General features: G+C 41.5%; 1 protein-coding gene across 4 annotated transcripts in view; it reads right to left on the bottom strand.

Annotated features, from left to right (window-relative positions):
- Positions 1-11,079: 11,079 nt before the first annotated feature.
- Positions 11,080-15,369, bottom strand: part of SENP6 (SUMO specific peptidase 6) — a 123,445-nt gene continuing 119,155 nt past the window's right edge. For all 4 annotated transcript variants that reach the window (XM_075862040.1, XM_075862039.1, XM_075862041.1 and 1 more), the window contains 3 exons: positions 14,213-14,281; positions 13,964-14,114; positions 11,080-11,932 (listed from right to left, as the gene is read on the bottom strand). In XM_075862040.1, the coding sequence (XP_075718155.1) occupies positions 11,720-11,932; positions 13,964-14,114; positions 14,213-14,281 (433 nt within the window). In that variant the 3' untranslated portion in view covers positions 11,080-11,719. The remainder of the gene's footprint in view (positions 11,933-13,963; positions 14,115-14,212; positions 14,282-15,369) is intronic.

The raw sequence follows: 15,369 nt of genomic DNA, 5'->3' as shown, positions 1-15,369 counted from the left end.
AAAAAAAAAAGAACAAGAATTGCTGTTTTTTGGTTTCCTCATCTCCCAAAAAACGGAATTGTGTTAAAAAAAACAACCTGCGTGTAAGCCATAATAGAACTAATAAAAATTACGGCTTGTTCCACAAAAAACGCGCCCTCACACAGCTCCGTCAACGGAAAAATAAAATCTTATGACTCTCTGAATGCAATGACGTAAAATAATGCTAAATGACGGCCCAGACTCATTTTTTAGGTCCAGTAGTTTTTCACTAAATACCCCACATCATCATTTGCTCCCCACAGGTGGACCCTGTAGATGCAGCGGAGATGAGGACATTTTAGGGCCTTGTGCTGCTTATAGGGCTAGTGAAGAAGTCAAAGATTAGGCAATACCGGAGCGCAGATATTTTGTACATTACCCCGGATTTACGATCTAGCCATGTCCCGTGGTACATAAAGCTGGCCGTGCATATCGCACAGATGGCATTGTATAAGGATTACTTTCTATCCCGTTGTGCAGATCGTTGGGGACATTCCTTCAGTTTTAAGAACTAATTATCAAGGCTCTAATATTTGGGAACTGGGGAGGGCTCAAGCACGTCTGCCCCAAAACGTCATCATCTACACTGGAAGCGAGGCTGCCTTATTATAGCAGGGCAACTCTTTCTCAGCGAAGTTCTCCAAACTGCAAACAAGGGAAGGATCAAAAAAAAGTGCAGTGTGTGTTCCAAAAAGGGTGTAAGAAAGGACACCATTTATCAGTGTGACACCTGCCCCAAAAATCCCGGCCTGTCCATAAAGGATTACGTACAACACCAATCCATAGATTATTAATTTTATTATTCATTCACCCCATTATTACATCACCCTATTATTCCCTGATGCACTCCGCCCAGCTTACATATCCCTGATGTACTCCGCCCAGCTTACATATATGCTGATGTACTCCGCCCAGCTTACATATACCCTGATGTACTCCGCCCAGCTTACATATACCCTGATGTACTCCGCCCAGCTTACATATACCCTGATGTACTCCGCCCAGCTTACATATACCCTGATGTACTCCGCCCAGCTTACATATACCCTGATGTACTCCGCCCAGCTTACATATACCCTGATGTACTCCGCCCAGCTTACATATACGCTGATGTACTCCGCCCAGCTTACATATACGCTGATGTACTCTGCCCAGCTTACATATACGCTGATGTACTCTGCCCAGCTTACATATACCCTGATGTACTCCGCCCAGCTTACATATATCATGATGTACTCCTCACAGCTTACATATACCCTGATGTACTCCTCACAGCTTACATATACCCTGATGTACTCCGCCCAGCTTACATATACCCTGATGTACTCCGCCCAGCTTACATATATCATGATGTACTCCTCACAGCTTACATATACCCTGATGTACTCCGCCCAGCTTACATATACCCTGATGTACTCCGCCCAGCTTACATATACCCTGATGTACTCCGCCCAGCTTACATATATCATGATGTACTCCTCACAGCTTACATATACCCTGATGTACTCCGCCCAGCTTACATATACCCTGATGTACTCCGCCCAGCATACATATATCCTGATGTACTCCGCCCAGCTTACATATACCCTGATGTACTCCTCACAGCTTACATATACGCTGCTGTACTCCGCCCAGTTTACATATACCCTGATGTACTCCGCCCAGCTTACATATACCCTGATGTACTCCGCCCAGCATACATATACCCTGATGTACTCCGCCCAGCTTACATATACCCTGATGTACTCCGCCCAGCTTACATATACCCTAATGTACTCCTCACAGCTTACATATACGCTGCTGTACTCCGCCCAGTTTACATATACCCTGATTGTACTCCTCACAGCTTGCATATACCCTGATGCACTCCGCCCAGTTTACATATACCCTGATGTACTCCTCACAGCTTACATATACCCGGATGTACTCCGCCCAGCTTACATATACCCCGATGTACTCCGCCCAGCTTACATATACCCCGATGCACTCCGCCCAGCTTACATATACCCCGATGCACTCCGCCCAGCTTACATATACCCGATGCACTACGCCCAGCTTACATATACCCCGATGCACTACGCCCAGCTTACATATACCCCGATGCACTACGCCCAGCTTACATATATCCCGATGCACTACGCCCAGCTTACATATACCCCGATGCACTACGCCCAGCTTACATATATCCCGATGCACTACGCCCAGCTTACATATACCCCGATGCACTACGCCCAGCTTACATATACCCCGATGTACTATGCCCAGCTTACATATACCCTGATATACTCCGCACAGCTTACATATGCCCCCACATGATAAACTGAAATACCAGTAAAACACCAAACAAAACTACAAATAAAAATCTGCTTCCAAAAGCCAAATGGCGCTCCTTATGAGCCTGACAATGTGCCCAAACAACAGTTTATGACCACATATGGGGTATTACTGTACTCTGGAAAACCCGCTTAATTTATGGGGTGTATGTCTCCAGTGGCACAAGCTGGGCACAACATATTAGGCACTGAAATTGCATATCTGTGGAAAAATGGCAATTTTCAATCTGCAACATCTATTGTGTAGTAATTTCTGCAAAACACTTACGGGGTCAAAATGCTCACTACACCTCATGATAAATTCCTCAAGGGATGTAGTTTCCAAAATGGGATACGTTTTTCAGGGCTTTCCACTGTACTGGTACCTCAGCTCAATGCAACATGGTGTCAGAAAACTAATCTTGTAAAATCTCCACTCCAAATACCAAATGACGCTCCTTCACTTTAGAGCCTTGTTGTGTGTCCAAATAGCAGTTTACAAGCACATGTGGGGTATTGCCTTACTCGGGAGAAATTGCATAACAAATGGGGTGTCTTTGCTCCTGTATTCTTTGTAAAAATGAAAAATGTTGAGCTAAAACGACATATTATTGGAAAAAGATTTATATTTTCATGGCCAAATTCTAATAAAACGTATAAAACACCTGGGGGGGTCAAAATATTCACTACACTCCTAATTTATTTCCTTGAGGGGTAAAGTCTCAAAAATGGGGTCACATTTGGGGAATTTCTACTGTACTGGTACCTCGAGAAGCTTTGCACATGCGACATGTCTCCTAAAAAACAATTCAGCAAAATATGCACTCAAAAAGCCAAATGGCGCTCCTTCCCTTCTGAGCCCTGCCGTGTGCCAAACAGCAGTTTGCGATCTCATGTGGGGTATTACTGTACTCAGGAGAAAATGCTTTACAAACGTTGAGGTGCTTTTCTCCTATAGTCCTTGTGCAAATGAAAAATTTGGAGCTAGAACTACATCTTATGGGAATTTTTTTTATTTTCACATCCCAATTCTAATAAATTCAGCAAAAACCTGTGGGGTCAAAATGCTCACTATATCCCTAGATTTATTCCTCAAGAGGTGTAGTTTACCAAATGGAGTCATCTTTTAGGGGGTTCTACTGTACTGGTACCTCAGAGGCTTTGCAAAAGCGACATGGTGCAGAGAAACCAATCCAGCAAAATCTGTGCTCCAAAAGCCAAATGGCGCGCCTTCCCTTCTGAGCCCTGCCGTGTGCCCAAACAGCAGTTTATGAACACATATGGGGTATTTCCCTATTCTGGAGAAGTTGCTTCACAAATTTTGGGGTGTTTTTCTCATTTATTTGATTTTGAGCTAAAACGACATCTTATTGGAAATTTTTTTGTTTTTCATTTTCACTGCCCAATTCTAATAAAATCTATGGAACACCTTTGGGGTCAAAAGGCTCACTACACCCCTAGATGAATTCCTTGTAGGTGTAGTTTCCATAATGGGGTCTATTTTGAGGGGTTCCTTTGTTTTGGCACCACAAGACCTCTTCTAACCTGACATGGTGCCTAAAATATAATCTAATAAAAAGAAGGTCCCAAAATCCACTAGGTGCTCCTTTGCTCCTAAAGGCCTGTGTTTCAGTCCATTAGCACACTAGGGCCACATGTGGGACATTTCTAAAAACTGCAGAATCTGGGCAATAAATATTATGTTGCGTTTCTGTGGTAAAATATTCTGTGTTACAGAACAAAATGGATTAAAATTGAATTTCTGAAAAACGAAAAGATTAAATGAGTAAATTTCACCTCCACTTTGCTTCAATTCCTGTGAAACACCTAAAGGGTTAAGAAACTTTCTAAATGCTGTTTTGAATACTTTGAGGGGTGCAGTTTTCCAAGCAGATACATTCAAATTTAGAAAAACGCTAATTTTTTAACATTTTTCTCTAAATTTGTGTTTTTCACAAATAAGCAATGAATTTATCGACCAAATTTTACCTCTGACAAAGTACAACGTGTCACGAGAAAACAATCTCAGAATCGCTTGGATAGGTGAAAGCATTCCAAAGTGATTACCACATAATTGACACGTCAGATTTTAAAAATGGGGCTCTGTCATTTAGTCCAAAAGTAGCTGCGGTGGGGTTAAGGTTGGTGGATCACAAATGTAACGGAGACAACAATGTAGCACACCACCACTGTAAATTTGGTAATGATTTACTGGTCTATTACCCAATGAACATTCCTTATACATGCCTAGGCAACGATGTGTTCCTTTTTATTACACTTGCTTGCGTCTAATAAAAGACAGATGTACAGATAATTTGCCTGGTAATATATACGTCAATGATAAAGAAATGATATTTTTTTTTCACCTGTCTATTCACCTGTCTATTCAGATAAATGTCAGCTCATAGTTTTCTGTGTCGGCAATGAAAGATCTCGATAACAGATATTCTAAAAGGTGAAATGCCACAGAAAAGATATATAATCATCATACAATGTTTAGTGTCATTTCTCCTACAGGTAACAATTAAGCTTTATTTACATCTTGATTATATATATATATTTTAAGCGGTTAAGGACTAGGCTGTTTTACAGCTAAATGATCAGAGCAAATTTCACAATTTTGCTATGCGCTCCTTTAGGTGACTATGAGGGTATGTTCACACGCTTACTAAAAAAGGTCTGAAAATACGGAGCAGTTTTCAAGGGAAAACAGCTCCTGATTTTCAGACGTTTTTTGAGCCACTCGCGATTTTTGTGCCATTTTTTACGGCTATTTTTGGAGCGGTTTTCTATAGAGTCAATGAAAAACAGCTCCAAAAATGTCCCAAGAAGTGACAAGCACTTCTTTATCGCAGCCGTTTTTCCCATTGAAATCAATGGGCAGATGTTTGGAGGCATTCTGCTTCTGATTTTTCAGGCGTTTACCAAAAAAAGGGCCGAAAATAGGCCGTGTGAACATACCCTCACTCTGCAGGTGAATAAAGTTCATCTTTGAATTTTACACTCATTTTAAAGGACAGATAGGGCTTTGTTTTAGTGGCATTTGTCAGTATATATAATTTTTATTTTTTTCTCTAAAGTGGGCAAAATTGGAAAAAAAATGCAAGAATTTAGCAATTGCGTCAGTTTATGCTAGCATTTTTCACACACAGTATGGACCACGGACAAAATTAATCTCCTTTCACATTCTTCTACTTCTCCCGTGCATGGGAATTCCAAATATGTGTGCCTTATTCACTGTGCGGGCATGTGCCAGGGCTTGGCATAAAAGGAGGCTTTTTGGCCTTTTTGGTCCAGGAATTTTGCATTTGATTTTATAGCCGTATACTGTTTTCTGCGGGGCCTAATGCTGCTGAAACATTAGAATCACCCCATAAATGACTTCATTCACACAAGTAGACCCCACAAGGTTTCCTTCAAGGGGTTTATCATATTTTTAGACAGTCCAGTTTTCTTCTGAAAGTTTCTTGAATAAGATGGAACAAAATAAAAAATTAATTTTTTTGACAAATGCGTCAGTTTATGATAGCATTTTTCACACACGGCATAGACCACGGACAAAATTAATCTCCTTTCATGTTCTGCCATTTCTCCTGTGCATGGGGATACCAAATATGTGGGCCTTATTATCACATAGAGATGTAGGAGGGCGGACGATAGAAGCAGCTTATTTCACAAATCATCTTTTTTCAAAGCTTTACAAAACTCAGCGAGTTTCTAGAAGGCCTAATGCACACGACCGTAGCCATGTGCACGGCTGTGATTTTCGGGTCGCCCGGCCGAGAAGTGTTACCCGCGAGCCGCCCGCAAATCCCAGGCCGTGCACATGGCCATTATTTCCTATGAGCCTGGACTGCAGAACACGGCCGTAATAAGACAAGCCCGTTCTGTGGTCCAGGCTCCTGGGCCATGCACGGGACCGTGCAAACAACGGTCGTATGCTTGGCCCCATAGAAAAGAATGAGGCCGCAATTCTCCAGTGGATTTTCGGGGGAATTGTGTCTGCAAAATAAGCTCTTGAAGCAGAGATCCCAAAATATTCATCTAGGGGTATAATGGGAATTTATTTTTTTTGGCTTTCCTAAAATAAGAAATTGCAGGTTTATGCAAATGGAGCTCTCCAGCAGATGAACTTTAGAGAATATGCAAACATGACATCCACCCCCCACCCATTCCCTCCCTCACCCTTGGAGTAATATCATTGGAAAAATAAAAATAAAAGCAGGGCAAGTATATTTTCAACTAATTAACTAAAATCTAATAATTCAGAACAGGTATTTTTTAAAACATGGATGAATGCACAGGCCTGGTTGCGAGGGACATGAGGGACAGAAATATCGGGAATCTTTGCGGCGCCTGTCTTTTCTGCAGACGCGGCACTTTTTCTGGGGGTTGCTTCTGGTTGGTGTTGGGGGAATCAGACTGATGAAGTGTCTTTCAGTCAGTCGCGTGACATCCTCAGACTGGGGGCATTCTCTGGTGTCCTGAACATCAAAAATGAGGCCTTCAATAATTTTCTCCTGGAAATCCAGGTATGTGTCTCTGTTTTTTGTAGAGCACAAATGAGTTGTGGATGGCCACCTGTAACAAATAAATGGCCACTTTTTTGTACCAGATTTTTTGTTTTGCGTTTTACTAAATAGGGCTGTAAAACCTGGTCGCTTAAATCCACCCCCCCCCCCCCCATGTACTGGTTATATTCGGACACGCTCACTGGTTTGTGCTTGTCCGATGTTGCCCCCCTTTCCCTCACGGACACTGTTCCTGCGGTATGAATCGTGCTTAGTACATACACATCTTTGCGATCCCTGAACTTGACCGCCAGCAATTCCTCAGATGCATAAGCACAGGAGCCCCCCTTTACCATGCGCTTCCCCACCAATTGCTGCGGAAAACAAATTTTGTTTTTTGCGCATGGTACCATATAGCCCAAGAGTGAACGATACAGCTTCTATGTATACAGGATACAAAGAAGCTGTATCGTTAAAAAGTAAAAACATTTTAACAATTAAAAAAAAAGTGCTTCAAATCAAAAAATACATTGATTTAATAAAAAAAATAAACATTTTCAAAAGGTGTTCATAGCCTTTAAAGTGACACAACACAGAAAAAAAACCAAGACAAAAATTTGTGCTGCTAATGTGTTTAGCTTTCAGATTGTACAGGTTCTGAACTTCTACTTTAAATGAATGGAACATTCTCGCCTACATCTTAAAGGGAACCAGTCACCAGCATTTCACCTATTAAACCAGCAATACCTGGTGGTAGTGGGTGAGAAATAATTTCTATATAACCTATAATTGTCTTCTTAGTCGACTCTGTAGCTTTACTATTCAGTTGTTTAGTGTTCCCACACCGTATGCTAATGAGCATAAGAGTCATATCTTCATTCCTCATGTCTTTCCGAGTTTACCCCGCCTCCTTTCTTTTGATTGACAGCTCCTTGCCTTCCCCCAGCACACACAATTCCTTGCTTGTGCATTGACGTCTTCTTCTGGTGGTGCTCACAAAGGGACACTGGATTATTACGACAAAAAGGGCGCAAAATGTTTGCAGACCGTTATTTACAGTCGGAGGAGTTTAGAAGAGCGGATAACGGCAATGAACTTTTGATAGCAGCGACCAGCGAGGGAGAAGTAAAGTTCAATAGGTGAAATGCTGGTGACAGGTTCCCTTTAAAAAGGGTATTACAAGATTTAAAAATGATCACCTATCCACATCATTTTCTGACTGCTCTGGGCACCACCGCTGGGACCCACACCAATCGTGAGTACGGGAGGGTTCAGAACCCCCCATTCCTCCTCACTGCTTGAACACAGTAAGGAGGACATTGAATAGAGCGGCTGTCCAGAACGCGCACTGCGGCTCCATGCAGTCTATGGGATTTACGGAAACAGCCGAATACAACACTTGACTGTTTCCATCATTCTCATAGGCATTAAATAGAGTGGAGGTCGAATGCTCAACCACCGCTGCATTCAAGCTACTTCTTGCAATTGGTGGGGGTACTGTAGATCGGTGATATTACAATTTTGGGAATACCCCTTTAAAAAAGCATAAACATGAAAGTTGTTGAACTTTTCATTCTGCAATGATGAAATCTTATTTGTAAACTGGACAACCCCTTTAATATTTGCAGCCATTTTGATCAAGTGCTATTGACCTACAAACCCAGAAATTAACCTTTTACATGGAGACCAATGAAAGGTTTTTCACAAATCTTGGCATCAATGTCCAGCTGTTACCATTTACGCTCTGTTCACACTAGCTTTCATTTATAAAAGAACCAGGAGTTCTGGTACGTTTAACAGAAAAAAATAGCGTTGCAGACATATATTTGCGGTCAAAAATTGGGAAACCATGATAGAAAGCGGGCACTGTATTGTGAACAGATGACAGCAATATATCTCTATATGGACAAAACCAATGGCATCAATCACACATGTAAACGTTGCCTATGTTTGTACATTGCAATAGAGGTTATGGTACCAATATATAAAGTTTAGATACAGTACAATGCTGCAGAAGAATTTACTTGTACAGTCATGTTTTGGAAGTATTTTTTATTTCAAAAATAATAAATATGTTATTTATAGAATTAACCTAGTACAGAACTAACAACAAAGTATGCAAAAAAAAAATAATGGAAATAACACTATTATACACTATGCAGTGTGAAACACGAAGCACTCCAGCATTCTGTATACACTTATATAACAAGTCCAAAAGTAAATTCATATACGAGATTCGGAATAATGAGCACGCTCATAAATAGGGGGTTCAAAAACAAAAAACCCAATTCCTCCAGCTAACACGACTGGACCGGCTGTGCAAAACAACCCATACAGGTAAGAAAACTTTAAACCTTATAAAGGCTCATCCTTTCAACACGTAATATGTATTATTGGAAAAATAACTAGAACAAAATGCAATTATATATATAATATTTTTTTTTTTCAGTCTATGGAAGTTGTATTGGATATCATCCAACAGAGCAATAACCCAATAGCCCAATAAAAATCAAGCATTGAAAGCAATGAGAATCTAATAGAATTTTGGTTACTGATCTACTTTGTTGCAGGCAGATTCTCATTAGGATGCTCATACATTGGACTACTTCAGGTATTACCAGTTCAAAGTGAACATTACAAAGATTTACAAAACAGGACGAAATTGCTTGATTTTCAGAGCTTATGGCCTCTTCTTGTTGCTCAAGAATAAGCGGAGATGGGCGAGGTCTAGAGCTTACGAGACGACAGAGCAGATACAAGGCACTGAAAACATCCACAATGAATCACAGACACACAGAGAAGACAAGTACACGGGCATATTAAGCCATGAACACATTAGTCATTTGCTGCCGCACTCCACCCTCAACTTTAGCTTATTGTAACCTTGGCTTTGGGAGCACTGCAGTATAAAACTGGCTACGTGGCCGGTGAATTTATCATTAGGGTATTAACATGGTCTGGAGGTTCATTGTTTGGAGACGTTTTAAAAAAGATCATGTATATTGGGAATATGTAGGGTAAAGTACAGACACAGCAATGTAACATTTTCATTAGCCCACTTTGGTCCTTTACCGTCATTGCTGAAGTCTGATATGCCCTTCACTCTTAGGGTATGTTCACACGGCGGGGGTCCGTAACGGCTGAAATTACGGGGATGTTTCAGCCTGAAAACATCCCCGTAATTTCAGCCGTACCGGCATGTGCAGGCGCTTGAACCCCGCGTCAATTACGGCCGTAATTAGCGCTGCTATTCATTGGAGTCAATGAATAGCGGCTCCAATTACGGCCAAAGAAGTGACAGGTCACTTCTTCTACGCGGGCGTCTATGTACGCGCCGTCATTTGACAGCGGCGCGTAAATATACGCCTCGTGTGAACAGACAAACGTCTGCCCATTGCTTTCAATGGGCAGATGTTTGTCAGCGCTATTGAGGCGCTATTTTCGGGCGTAATTCGGGGCAAAAACGCCCGATTTACGTCCGTAAATAGGCCGTGTGAACATACCCTTACAGAACTCCACTCTTGAAAGAAAAGACATTTTACAATAGCAAGTTGAGTTACTTTGTAAATGGATTGTTTTACTTCTCGTGCCACACTTTAAGAACATGTTTTATTTGCTGCTCAAAGACCACGTAAATTCTGAATTCTCCTGGAGTCCTGATATCAGAGAGCAGTGCATTGTGGGAGGTCAGATGACAGTTCCACGCTAAATGCCCTTTTACACGGGACGATCAGGCTTTCGAGCGCACTTTTAAACGCTTGTTTCCGATCATTGCCCCATGTAAACATGCTCAGCAATAAGTCGGCCCGTGCAAGCAGAGATGTGCTGCCGACAATAATGAAACTATGCGCCTGAATGATCGCACTAACTATTGTAAAAATCACAGACCGTACCGATGATTGCGCAATGTAAATGGAGCTAAGCGAACGCCGATCGCTTTATTGTCGATCAAGGCTTCTTCCTGGCAGAAAATCTGCCTGTGCAAAACGTTCTTTAGAACTGCGCTGTTAGGTCACATGTCTGTATAGAATAATGGGCACGTTAAAAAAAGCTCAGCAGCAAAGAACTAAAAATGTAGGTGAAAAACCCTGGAAATTTGCTTATAGGGGTTGTTCATGATTAGAAAAAAAAAAAAGGTTTGCTTGAACTAAAAAAGCACCATGCTTGTCCGTAGGCAGTGTCTGGAACTGAAGCTCAGCTCAACCCCCCCCCCCCAAAAAAATAGAACCCCCCCACCTTCCCCAATTTTTTTAAAATAAATACAGTAAGCCCTTTTTTTGTAATCTCAGACAATGCCTCTAAGGTTTAGATCCACTTTTGCAGAGAGTTCTTGCAGTCAGTTTGGAGCCTGTTGCGGAGGAGCCACTGAAGTCATCTTAAATGCTACAGTGCAACTATCCAGTCAAGGGAAGGTAAAAATCTGATTATTAAATAGAAGATGGACATTCACATGTGAACGCAGGTAAAAACTTACATCTGTCAAACATTGCAAGGAAACTCCATACTAAACAGCAATACACATTAAAATGTGAGCCTATAAATATTTTCTTTTTTATTTGAAGTGTCATTTGGGTTGATTTGTACTTACTGTTCAGAGAATTACATAAACAGTTCTTAAGAATGGGATGGAAAAAAAAGATCATAAATACTGAAAGGAAATAGTCTCATACCGTATGTACAGTCCTGCCCGTTCTCCGTAAATTTATTGTGGGCGGCAATCAGTCATCCTGGTGACTTTTACACAAGCTCGCTCATGTCCACATACAGACAGAGCAGCGAATGGGTCAGTTGCTCAAACATCTTAAGTACAGCAAATTTTAAAACAAGTCTGCTTTGCTTTTGTGACGGCGGAGCAGCGTGCCACACGTGAAATATTCATACACTTTCAAAATCTCTGATAATCTGCTCTGTTCCCTCCTGTGGAGTGGGCTGCGTTATGCCGAGGTCTCGCTGTCCCTTCTGCTCTTTGCTTTGAAGTTCCTGCAGACCGAGGATAAGATTCCGGATTTCTTCACGCTTTGTCTTCATTCTTTGTTGAGGAAACCAATCCATCAAGTTCATAGGCAGATCAAAACTCTGAATGGGATTCTAAAATGGAGTGAAATGCAACAGAAAAAAAATCCCAAAATTATTCAAGATGTGCAGTAATCATCTACGGACGTAAGAAGCACGAGCTGTGATAAGAAATGTTATAATCGACACAGCGGAAAGATTGCCAATCTACGAAGTTGGGTATAATTTATTTATCATTTATTTGTATACTTGAACTCTTACTCTTATAAGTTCGAAACATCAATAACGACTCTACATTAACTAATAAGTGACAGCAGGCCGAAAAAAAAGTGGCTGCCACTTTTTTATGCTGCCCACAGACCGATCAGATTCTATGGCAGCCAGCCTTCTGGCTGTAGAGCAGCACACATAGGCTGCATTAAAGGGAATGTGTCATCAGAAAATGACCTATGGTTTACATCAAGTTTTTATGTTAAAATTATTGTCTAGGAATTTTGGGTGATTTTTTGCTAACTTTCCATGTCACTAACTATTTAAAAAAAAAATGCAGCCACTGAGCTTTAAAGGGTTATGTGGGGACCGAAAAGTATTAGCAGTGTAGTCACTGCAGTAGTAGTACACTCACTAATATACATTCCGGTCCCCCGTTGTGCTGATTAGGGGATTTGAATAGGTTTTTATAGTGCTGGCGGGGGATTGGTAGTCTAGTAGCACAGTCTTCCTTCATGATGACACCATTCTTCCTCATGTGACCGACCCCGGTCACAAGATAAGCACTGAATTCCCATGGGGCGGTTGTGGTGCGGTTTTTTTTAATGGAATTTCTGCTGCAAAATGTAGCACTGGGTTAAAAAAACAAAAACAACCATACTTACCCCCACCCTCTTTTCTGCACGTAGTCCGGCCTCCAAAGATGACATTGCAGGCCATGAGATGCTGCAGCCGGTGATTGGCTGCAGTGGTCACATGGGATGAAACGTCACCCTAGGAGGCTGAACTGCATGAAGAAAGATGGTGTTCTGGGTAAGTATGCTTTTTTTTTCCTGAGGTGCGATTTTTGCGGCGGAATCGCTGCGATTCTGCAGCAAAAGTCGCAACACTTGGCTTTCTGTTGCGGGATTTGCAGCCCCATTGAACTCAATGGGGAAGACCAGCAACGGAAAATTAACGAAAACTCAGCATAAATTGACATGCTGCGGAATTAAATTCTGCACCGTAGGTCAATTTATTAACGTTTATGCTGCGTTTTTCAAAATCTCATCCTTTGTGTTGCTACTCTAAATGCTGCAGAGTTTCCACACACAATTCTGTTGAAGAAATTCTGCAACGTTTACAATACGTGGGAACGCGGCCTCAAGCTTTCTACTGATAAGAAGCGGGGAAGCGGTGGCTGAAGTGGACAATATTTACCATTTTTCAGTGATACCCCCCTTTCAGTCTTCTGAGGATGTAATGGACTGGTCTTTTCAGATGCATTGTTCAAACTATACTCCACTTCTTTTAATACAACAGGTAGAGCTAGGAGAATAAAACCCACCTTGGAACTATTGCTGCCCACGGCAGGAAGATTCATCCTTCCCATTGACATCAATAGGAGGTTTGGGCGGAATCCACCTGAAGATCGACGCTTCTTTTTTCCGCTAGCTGAAATATACAGGCATTGGAAAAAAGAAACGTCCGACTCCCATTGAAGTGAATGGGAGGCGGAATTTTGTAGCAGAATCCGTGACGGATTCCGCCTCCAAAATTCCTCCGTGTAAAACATACCCTAAGAAAGCAAACTGCAAAGATTTTGCAAATAACTAAAGTTACAGGTAAATACACTACAATTCCTTTATTCCTGTATCAACGGGACCTAATATGTGCCGGATCATCAGGAGGTTATAGAAAAGTGTAGAAAACTAAAAACGTAGTGAGACTAGGAAGACCAAAATAAATTTGGTGTTGTTGAATTCCACATTATATTGCATTTCGGTGCTGGAAACAAGTGCTCGATTATCGGATGCTGGACTAAAAAGAATAAACTGCACAAACAAATGGATGATTTATTAAGTCACTTGAATCTGCTTTTAGGACTGACCCGACTTACTAAACAGAGCAGCTCACCTCAAAAAAGCTCTCCACGTACTGCAGTACAAACACGCCGCAGTCACTGAAGTTGTTCTGCTGGGGCACTCGGGGGTTGGAGCCTTTCATGTACTCTTTGGAAAAACTTCTCTTGCTTCCTTTCTTAACTTCCCATTCTACCTCCAGGTATCTGAGAAATGCATTAAAAAAATATATATATCTGTCAGCAAACGAAAGACAAGGATTGAAGATGAACATAAATAAAAACGAACATAAAACAGGGCTTACTCTCGTAACGTTTTTACCACAGTGGAACGAGAAGGACCTCTCAGAGAATCCATCAGCAATATACACGGTCTGGAGAAAAAAAAAAAAGTAGAAATTGGCATAACAATAAAGACGTAGAATTCTTAGTCCTTTTTAGTTGCATATCTCAGTACTGAATAAGTAGGTCACCCCTTTTTGTAGGGAATGGAGACCTTCTACCCCTATATTTTTTTTTCAATGGCTACTCTGTGAACCAGTAATTTAGAAGAACATTGCAGATGGAATGGAAAGGAAAAAGTCCATGTAAAAAAAACAAGCAGAACCTAAAATAAACACGGAAAGCGTCGCCCCTTCCTTCTATCCACTCAGCAATGTTTACTGCAATATTTCTTCCACCTGCTTTTCCAGAGTCAACAAGAGTTACCGCCCCTAGTTATTAATACTCATCAGCTGGGACATGTGACTTAAATAATATGGCAGTTGCCATCCTGGAGAAAACGGTGGCCTCTCTAAGGAACATACGAAAATACTTCAGGGACTTGTTGCAAAAGATTTCCAACAGTGAAAAAAAACAACACACAACAATAGCAGTTACAATAAGAAATATTTTCAATTAGGCTGCAGAACTGAAACCATTTACACATGACATCAGGCAATGGTAGGGTTAATGGATAACTAAACTTTCAGAAAACGTCTGACATGTCAGAAATTTTGATCGGTGGGGTCTGAGCACCGAGACCCCCTCCCATCGCTAAAACTAAGCGACAGAAGTGCTCGAGTGAGCGCTGAGCCGCTTAGTTTCTGATCGGCTTTTCTCGGAAAGCCAAGGTAACAGTATACGGACTTAATAGAAAGTCTATGGGCCCATATACCAACTGCTCGGCTTTCCGAAAACAGCCGATCAGAAACAAAAGCAGCTCAGCGCCCACCCAAGCGCTTTTGCTGCTTTGTTTTAGTGATCGGTGGGGTCTCAGTGCTCAGACCCCCACTGATCAAGACTTTCCGACATGTCACTATGACATGTCAAAGTTTTTTAAAAGTATAGTTACCCTTTAAGGTGACATAAGCTCAGCACCCAGACTTTAATATCAAGAGCCTATGTTTTATCAGGTCAACCTGCTCTCCAATAAAACAGATCTTCTAAGGGGCTCCTGAAATGTGTCTGCAGAGGATCGTTT

Source organism: Rhinoderma darwinii, chromosome 4 (assembly GCF_050947455.1).
Source record: "Rhinoderma darwinii isolate aRhiDar2 chromosome 4, aRhiDar2.hap1, whole genome shotgun sequence".
Classification (NCBI taxonomy): domain Eukaryota; kingdom Metazoa; phylum Chordata; class Amphibia; order Anura; family Rhinodermatidae; genus Rhinoderma; species Rhinoderma darwinii.
This window is presented reverse-complemented; position numbering and strand designations above follow the sequence as displayed.